Below are 9,454 nucleotides of genomic sequence, written 5' to 3'. Positions count from 1 at the left end.
GCCTTTGTTTTGTTAAGGAAGGTAGCCACTTTGAATAGCCGGCAGCTGTGTGCCAAGCTTTACCTCTGCTAATTACAGTTGGACAAACAATAAAACCTGCTGCCAGATGCAGAGAATCTGTTTGCTTCAGTTTTGGTGAGTTCAGTCTTAGTATTTGATAAGTCTGCTACTTAGTAGTTGCTAGCAGATGTGTGTTTAATGTTGCATTCATGCAGTTCATTGATGCACCTTATTAACCAAACATGCTAGCATGCAATAACTTAGGCTTCCAGCCTCTTGTCCAAATATGGTCACTCCTGAAAACAAACCAAATATTCTGACAGCCAAAACATCCAGAAGGGCGACGTACCTGTGACAACATCCTTCTTTTAGATACAGTCTGTGTGCCAGACTGACAATGGAAATGGCGGTATTTGGCAATAAGGTGTATACACACCTTTGCTGGGTCCATGTGTAATTTCTTTTGGGAAGTCTGACAAATGGAGGGATTTACACATTAGAAAACCAACATGAAATGTGGTTACGTCACTGATAAACTCACTGATGTCCCCCAGGTGAAATGCTAACATTATCTAGCATATTATAATTCATGTTTTCTCACTTTATAAAAGCAGCAGATATCCCACTAACAATAACAAAAACACAAGACCATCATTTCTTTATACATCAACCATAAAATGGATTTATTTCACCAGAGGTCCAAACATATTTTTGTGTTGCCCCAGGATGCATAGAAGATGTCAGTGTATCTTAAGAATTCAACTTCCGCTAACACAAACCAGTGTTTACAATCTAAATGTTCTTTTGCTCGACCATTGGTTTAATAATAAAGCCATGTGTAATTGGTGTTCATATATCAAAATGCCTCTGTCTAACTGGGACAATCTTACAATCGGCGTGAAAAAAAAAAAAAAAAAAAAAAAAGAGAGAAGGAAGTGATAAAAGGAGTTGATTTAAAAAAAATTATTCCATCTTCATTTAAACAAATGGACAGGTGTGATTGTGGAGATGCGTAAAGAAGAGTAAGGCTACGGGTACAGGTTTGTTTGGAGAGAGAAAAATCCTTGATGTTTTGTTACATCATCACCCATTTCTCTCCAACATGAATGTGTGGAGAGAAATGGAAACTTGTACAAAGCCACGTCATCATGCGATAATAAACTGGCTTTGGTTATGTGATTCTGGTCTGTGCTGTTGAGACAGAATCAAAGTGAGAATCTGTCACGGTGTGGATCTGCCAAAGCACCGGCTACTGACAGCTGATGGGCTGAGTTAAGGTCTATAGAAAAAGAAAAGATGGGTTAATGGAAAACAAACAAATCTTTAGTGAACACCTTTATAACTAAACTGTCGTTCAGACTGCATCTTCAGGCTCCGACAGGCTCTTACATGAACTCTGTTCCAGTCTGGAAGATTTTTAGTTTCGTCCCCGTTACCGTCTTTCACAGACAGGGAGAGGGGGGAGAATTTGGGGGGACAGGGCTGTGAAGCAGAGTGTTAAGTTTCACTTTAGAAAAACAAAACTGAGAAATTAGAAGTCCATACATAAGTCTGTTTTCTCTCCACCCTCGATAGGGCAGCAGGTTTCAAAGAGCTGCTTAGCCACACCACAGGGAGAGGGAGGAGTGGAAGAGGGGGGAGGGCAGCTGGAGGAGGGGGACAGGGAGAGGGTTCATGGGGCTGATCTTCCTCTCTCATCCTCACTTTAGCCGCTGGACGATTACAGCATTGAGGAGGTTGGCTTGCTGCAGCGTCTGGCTCTCATCCATCAGCTCCTTGTTGGGAAAGGTGGTCATCAGGACGAACTCTCTGGCAGCCATGGCGGGCCGGGCCGCCACCACAAAGTGCCGCAGGTCAGACACCCTGAGAGACACAAGAACACGGCAGGACAGGAAAGAAGGGTTATATGACAGGATGAAATCTGACAATGTTAGCTTCTACTCTTTGATACAGGACTGATTTCACCTTCTTCAATTATTTAGGCTGGTAGCACTGACCAAGCTAAATGTTGTCTACAGACTCGTGTACCACAGTTTGTGTATCTGTTTCTTTCTCTCTTCTTTAAGAACATGGTTTGTATTGGTGTAAAATCACAGTGTGTTGGGTTTATGAGACAGGGATTCACTGATTTACAACCCCCCAAACCTTGTGTCCCTAATAAGACACTTGAAACAACACAATGTCTCTGCCTTAACAATCACAAGGACTGGTTGCATAACTGGGACCAAATATCTACAGATCTTGTCCTCTTCATATCCACGTCCAGCAGAAACACATGCAACTTAAATTTTTTTTACCTGTGGGTATGGTTGAACTTTTGGACCAGCCTGCCACCATCGGCAAGTCTGATCTGAATGTTAGTGACGGGCTGGGAGGGGTCGAGGGTCACTGAGGCACTGGCTTGGGCCTCGTTGGCAGCTTGGTCCTGCTGGGAGGTGGGCGGAGCTGAAATCAACTCTGGTGTGGCGCTGGAGAGAAAAGGGCAAAAAAAACCCAAACATGACCAAAGTGAACAGAAGTTATGAATGCAAAACATACACAACGTATACTTTAAATACATGAATGTCCACATCTGAAGAATAAAGTAGCTACTGATTTGGTTTGCAGTTATTTTCCAAACATTTGTCTGAAACACTTTAGTTTGGGTTTTGCTTTTCCATTTGCTGCTTGCTGATCGATTTTACTGAGGTTGTATTCAATCAAACATTTAACTATTCAAATTACATGCTCCTGCAGTCCTGTGGACAGCAGACGATTTTATGGCCTGAGGAAAAGGTTTTTAGCTTGAGATTGTATTATTTTCAGATAATCACCGGCCTATAAACCACAACAATGTTCTGGAAACTGATAAAAGTATTAAATATCCCCATCCACAAATAAATAAAGAAAATCAAATAGTGAGAATTTCGATATATATTACAGACTTCTTCCAGGAAATAACTTTGGATGAGAAGATTTTCCAAGCTTCGACAGTCGTGGGTTATTTAATTTTGCTGTGGTACGTTCAAGATTAATGATACAGATAAGACATCGTATCCAGAATGATTCCATACAAATGTCAGGATTGAACCATTGCTTTGGAATTGTCTTCTTTGTACTTACCGTCAACATGCATGACTTATGCAGGTTATTAGTAACCTTGGAGTTTCTATGACCCATAGAAACCAGTAATTCATCCAGATGATTCATGATAACTTGAAAAACGAGGCAGACTGGTTCACTGGCCTTTATATGAATGAAGCTTGCACTGAGCTCAGTCAGTGCTTTTTTAAAAACCATACAATAGACACAATACAGCTACAATGTTAAATCAAACGTCATCCTCACCTCCCCAGCTTCTGTCCTTCACCGTCAAAGGCTTTGAAGGCCATCCTGGGCTTGGTAAAGTCCTCATCTCTGTGGTCCTCCATGTCTAGGTTGACTTGGCCCCCTCGAGACCGCTGTCTCAGCTCAAGAGGAATCTCCCTGTGGGATGAGGATGAACGGGTGAGTGTGGAACTAACATTCATCAGGACATAAGACGAGCCGAAAAGCAAATTACTGAAATTGCAAACAAATAATAGATTTCAGCTAATCTCACCCTCTTCTGATCGCTTCAAGGAAGTTGGCATTTCCAGGATCATCGTAGCTTCTGAGTTCACCGTTATCCAGACTGAAACCGGTCTTCCACAGCTTAAGCACCACATGTACCTAACACACACACACACACACACACACACACACACACACACACACACACACACACACACACACACACACACACACACACACACACACACACACACACACACACACAGTTTGAGACTGACAGACAGATTGGTGAGGCACTGAATGAGACGCTGTACCCACCCGTTGCTCTGAAGAGACCCGAGCTGTCCACTCACAATTCAACCTACGTTCCTAGCCTTAACTAGTCACAAAGTCACAGATACAAGCATCAGAAATTATTTTTCTTTAAAGGCTGGTTGGGTGGAGCAGAGGCGCAGCTCCTCCACAAAGAAAAGGGAGCCAGCTGAGATGGTTTGGGCCTCTGACTAGGATGCTTCCTAAAGGCCTCCTAGGTTAGGTGTATGATTTGCATTATCAATGCAGTTAAATATAGTTATTCTAACAAATCTAGTGATGATTTCTTAGAATAACGCTCTAAAATCAGCTCCTTTTATTTCGTACTGTTGGTGCTGCTGAAACATGCATTTATATACTTTCAGGCAAACTGTGCTCTGCAGAGTGCATTCAGGCTTGATACATAATTGCAGCATATTTGCCACAGAGTGCCTGTAATAGTGCAACATCCCTGCAGGATTTGTCTGGTCTTAGTGGCTAAAGAGACCTCTACTCTGCCTACATATTCTCTCAGATTTATGGGCTACTTTTAGAGCCAATATACTTTTTGAAATACTCTCAGAACAACAACTTAAGTGCATCATGCCTTTCAGCACTGGTATGCTTTGTGAGATGGCCGTGAGTGCAGTTTATATAACAAAGCAACAAAACAAACATCTCGGTGTTATGTGACTCTACTCATCAGGACACTCTTTAGGATTTGATTAATGATTAGTTGGATTCCTGGAACAGGATTGATCACCCTTCATCTGTTACTGTCTTGTTTTATTGCTATAAACGTAAGAGCCCCAGGCTTTGATTGACTGAAGTCTACCTTGGAGCAGATTCAGAAACACAGGACAGGAAACAATGCAAGGACTGAATTACCCACAAAAAGAAAGAAAATAATCTACACTCACATCCTGCTGCCTGTTGGAAGCTTGCCTCTCACCAGCCACATAAGTTGACTCCTCCTCAGGGGCTGCTCCTAGCCTGTAACCTCCGCCAACAAACGCCTAGAACAAAAAGTACAATCAGAACAGAGTAACTGATTTACAGACACAAAAGAAATCTGCTAACAGGAGCAACATAGAAGAGAAGGAGCCTGTCATGGACAGCTGTTCACAGCAGCTATACTTCACCTTAGCTTTGCTGGGCTCCCCCAGTCCTCTCCCGCTGCGGTCCAAAGGCACAGCTCCGTGTTCCTTCGCCCCCTTGAATAGATCCTCTACCACTTCATTGGAGCTCTTTTTCTTAGGAGGTCCCACAATCTGTTGCCCACTGCGCTCTGATCCTCCTGCAAAAAACCTGAGAGGGTGGGAATAGAGCTAGTTAGAAGTCTTTTATAAACAGAACAACAGCCACTCTGGGGAAAGAGAGAGAATAGTGTTCTACAGGGTCGCATGTCACAGTGTGAGAGTGAGGATAATAAAGCCATAATTGCAAAATAAAGGTTGAAAAACAACAGTGTTTCTGTGCAAAAACTAAAGTCCTTGTCCTTTGTGCCCAATAAAGACTGTTTACAGTGAGTCTCTTGTCTTGCTGATGGACAACTGGCCGCAGTAATCCTTGTTCTGTGCTGCAACCTTTATAAGCTTGGCACAGCACAGGATCTGGTCGGAGTGGTCCTCCAGCTCACAGTTGGTGTCTAGAGCAAAGGTACTGACCACAAGTAAAATAATTGCAGATGGTTCTGTTCTCTTGGAGGTATGACAAATAAACTAAGTCTATTGGTGTATGGATAGTATGTGTGTTTACGTGTGATTTTTAGGAGTAAGCTTATTTGGGTAGACTAAAAAACACATTTAGTGATTTATCTTTACTTTTTCATCCACCTGAGAACACAAGGCAACTGACTGATTATTCAACAGTCTCCTGGCTTTTATTTTGAAAGTCAACTTGCTGCTAACCAGCTAGCTCTGGTCTTTCCTGTCTATCCTTTTCCTTACAAACAGGCTAGTCAGGTAACTCCTACATCTTGGACTATAAAGTGTACATGGTTTTATTTAATAATTTGTAGGAGGATCACCACAGGAAAGACAAGTTCAGAATCTTTCAGACAGATCTCAACTGTGTGTAGAAAACTGAATAAAGCCTTCATGGTGGATCTACAGGGGGAAAAAATCAATTCTGAAACCAACTGAGAAGAAGGGAGAAAAGTGCTTAGATCTAGAAACAATGAATGGACTACAGACCATTCAGCACAGTAACTGTATGAGTGAGAAAAGCAACCATATGTTAGAACTTATTCAAGGGTGTTGGACTGGCTTCATGTGACAACCTGATAGAGTGGAAAGTTGTAATCAAAGCTAAAGGTACAAACATTTAACAATCGCAAATTTAAAGCACTTTTCTCAATGTGTCTTTTCATAGCTTTAAAGTTTTGATACATAATGAAGAAAATAGGCAAAAGAAAATGGAACATCTCTACTGAGTAGTCCTTTGCAGCGTATCAGCTGTTTGGACAACAAAGAAATAAGATGAGCATACAGTTGCACTGGAGACGGGTGTCTGGGTAGCCAACTATGTGCACATTGTTCTAGTAGTCAGGCAGCAAGACAAACAATGTAACCAGACTTGAAAACTGCACAATCTACAGTGCTGCATTATATAATTCTTATGCATGTTAAAGTGTGTCGCCTGGATGGAAACAAACTTAAAAATGATAGACATGAAACGAAACTGACAACAGGTGTGCTGTGGAGGCAACAACAAGACAACAACAAAGAGGGAAAGCTTTTGCAGACCAATGCTCTCTTCTTATCCCTCCTAACTGTTTTTATTTTCTAAAGCTCGTGTCATAGTAGCATGTGACTGTACTGACAGCTCCTTAAGGTTGCACAGGTAGTCCTGTAGACTGACTTGTCAAGAAGTTCTCAAGAAATACGGCACCATTTCTACAACAGGTACTGTCTCATGCTACCATAGAAGATAATACTACTAACAAAAGGAAAACTACAGAAAACAATTAACATCAGAGGTAAAGAGAGAGCAGCTGCTGTAAAACCATTCCCTGGTCTTGTTGTTGTCTGTATACTGCACCTGTTGTGAATGTCGTTTGCACCAAAGTCAGTAAAATGGATTCACAATGGTTTACACTTCCTAACTGGATCAACTGATATCCCTGAAGTTGAACTGGCTTTGATTAATACAGCAATGTGTGAATGTCCCTTCACTCATTTTGAGCTGTGTACATATTGAAATAAAGACACTCCCCCCTCCTCCAAACTATCCCAGAAGCCACTGTGCACTGAGAAACAGAACCAGAAGAAATGTTAATTATAAATGACATCATTACTGACTCTGGAATAAAATGCTGTGTTCTTTAGCTCTGTTTGCTTGGATGAAATGAAAAATGACTATGAAGGTTATCAGTACCCCCACACGGTCCCCTTAACAACTAGTCCACTGCACTGATCCAGCAGCAGAATCTGTTGACACAGCAGGAAAGCGACCAGCTCCCAGAGAATGAGGTGTTACCAAAAATAGTTTGGTGCATTCTGGAACCACGCCAGCTAGGTGTGACTTTGTACCATCCATCCACAGCTCAAACAGACAGCAACATCTGTCACACCCATTCTGAAAGGCCTCCGGCACAAAAAGGTATTCACCTCCTTTGCTCGTAATTATCTATTTGAGTATTATACTGAGACACACTGAAGCTTTTCTGTAACTCAGCCTAAGAGAGCGGTGGTCTTATTTCCACACACTCACTGAAGATAAACAGACAAGAGGGAAGCACACTTACCTTTGGCCTTCCTCTTCATCACTCTCATCCTCTGCTTCATGCATTAGATCTCTGAAGGAGGTCACTCTGGGCTGACTACTGGACGATACAATTGTATAAATACACGTACAAGTGTCCTGTACTTAAACAAAAACGTCCCTCTTATAATTGTGCCATTACATTGTGATTAAAGCACTGACAGGCTGGATGGAGACTATACCTGGGGCCTGCGGATCGGGACACCGAGGAGCCTCCCTCAGGCTGGGGAAGTGTCACTATGTCATCATCGGCTCCGTCTTCAAAGAAGCTGGCAAGTGCAAGCTGAGGATGCAAAACGAGCATGCAAATGTGACAGCACGAAGCAGACAGTAAGATAATATCTGACGAGCTCCAGATGCTACAGTACACCGCTCCGGTAACACGTCAGTCAAGAGCTCACGTCAAACATTCTCGAGGATTAAGCGATTTAGCCACAGTTTCACTGACTTATTTTGTCTTTGTACACTGACGACGCTGGTACAGTGAAGAAACTGCCCATGTCTGTGTTATCTTACAGTATCAGACCACGCAAATACTGTGGATATGCGTTTATTTCCCTAACCCCCCCCCCCACACACACACACACGTTATTCTCCCATGGAGCAGCCCATACGACCCGGGAAGGTGGCTACTAATAATAACCATTTTATTTAGCGTTGCATGCTAACGCTAGCTAGCATGAGTCAATAGGTTTACGGCAGACCAGCTTAGACAACACTTAATGGACAATCTTCTTCATGATAACACAGCAGTAGTTACTGCACGCGTGACGCTATCAGCTGACTAACTGCACGCGTGAATTGTTGCTGATGATAAGAAGCAGTCCGGCCATTGTCAAAGGGTGACTTGCACAAATTACCGGCAAAACCCGGCTAACGTTAGCCGTCGAGCTACTGGTCTGGCACCTGCCCGGTAACCTGAGTTTCCTTCATAGGGTCTTTCATACAGTCCACCGCAGCTCCATGGAAGATCACAGAAAAGCCGTACCTGCAGATTCCAGCCGGCAGACTCCAGGAAAAAACGGGCCCTCTCCTCATCCACATCAGTAACAGCGACGAACTCCCTCACTGACTCCTCTTGGTTCGCCATTTTGATTCGCTCCTTCAATAACTCGTCCGCCTCCACCTGAAGAAACTAGCAACAGATGATGGTTCCTATCCTGTTACAAACCAGACAGGAAGCAATTGTTAAACACATCACAGTCAAAAAAGAAAAAAGTGGTTTCAAACTGTATTTTATTATTTTTTCAACGAGTATCGACAGCTCTCATAATTTTGAACACAGTGTATTTTTTTATTACAATTTTCTGCGTTGTTAACATGATTTTAACCACTTGGTGGCGACATACCCACAGGTTAAACTGAGCAGTAACTCATTAGCGTTACACTATATATATATATAAAGAAGTCTATAAATTTAACTGTGTTGGATTATACATTTGCATTTGGTTCAGTTCCAACTGGGGACACAAATCCCTTTTGGAGTTACATCAGAAAGAGTATCTGGTGTAAAGGCTGCCTGCTGGGCTGACCCCTTGTGACAAGCGAGTTGCTGGGAGAGAGAAAGAGAAAAGATCACCTCTTATTTTAAACAGACTATAACGACTTTCTAGCTTTTCTTCAGGCCCTGTCAGGGTTTTCATCTCATTTTGTCTCGTTAATCTGATTCCATTCCAACAAACTCTGACACATCAATGTGGGAACTTTTAAGCCCCTATCTCTAGTTTATATTTTTATGCAAGTGCTCCGTGAAACAAATGCTGACTGAAATGTCAAACACCCTCACCTCTGGCAGAACTGCTCCAGGAAACATGTTCCTCTGATTCCAGTATGATAAGCAGATGGTGAGAATATTCCCATGGGTGAT

General features: G+C 42.4%; 1 protein-coding gene across 2 annotated transcripts; it reads right to left on the bottom strand.

Moving 5' to 3' along the window:
- Window positions 1-810: 810 nt before the first annotated feature.
- nsfl1c (NSFL1 (p97) cofactor (p47)) lies at window positions 811-8,731 on the bottom strand. 2 transcript variants are annotated; one of them, XM_085393993.1, is made up of 9 exons: window positions 8,576-8,731; window positions 7,770-7,870; window positions 7,571-7,648; window positions 4,965-5,130; window positions 4,743-4,838; window positions 3,581-3,690; window positions 3,328-3,465; window positions 2,298-2,468; window positions 811-1,863 (listed from the first exon to the last, which is right to left on the bottom strand). In XM_085393993.1, exons 1-9 carry the CDS (start codon window positions 8,675-8,677, stop codon window positions 1,701-1,703), a joined length of 1,125 nt encoding a protein of 374 aa, XP_085250119.1. In that variant the 5' UTR covers window positions 8,678-8,731; the 3' UTR covers window positions 811-1,700. The 2 variants fall into 2 exon arrangements, with proteins under 2 accessions (XP_085250119.1, XP_085250120.1); XM_085393994.1 differs by having other exon boundaries at window positions 7,571-7,645.
- Between the last annotated feature and the right edge of the window lie 723 nt (window positions 8,732-9,454).

The sequence above is a fragment of the Rhamphochromis longiceps genome, linkage group LG20 (assembly GCF_057381845.1).
Source record: "Rhamphochromis longiceps isolate RC_006_pf linkage group LG20, R_longiceps_female_GT1.1, whole genome shotgun sequence".
NCBI classification, from domain to species: Eukaryota; Metazoa; Chordata; class Actinopteri; order Cichliformes; family Cichlidae; genus Rhamphochromis; species Rhamphochromis longiceps.
This window is presented reverse-complemented; position numbering and strand designations above follow the sequence as displayed.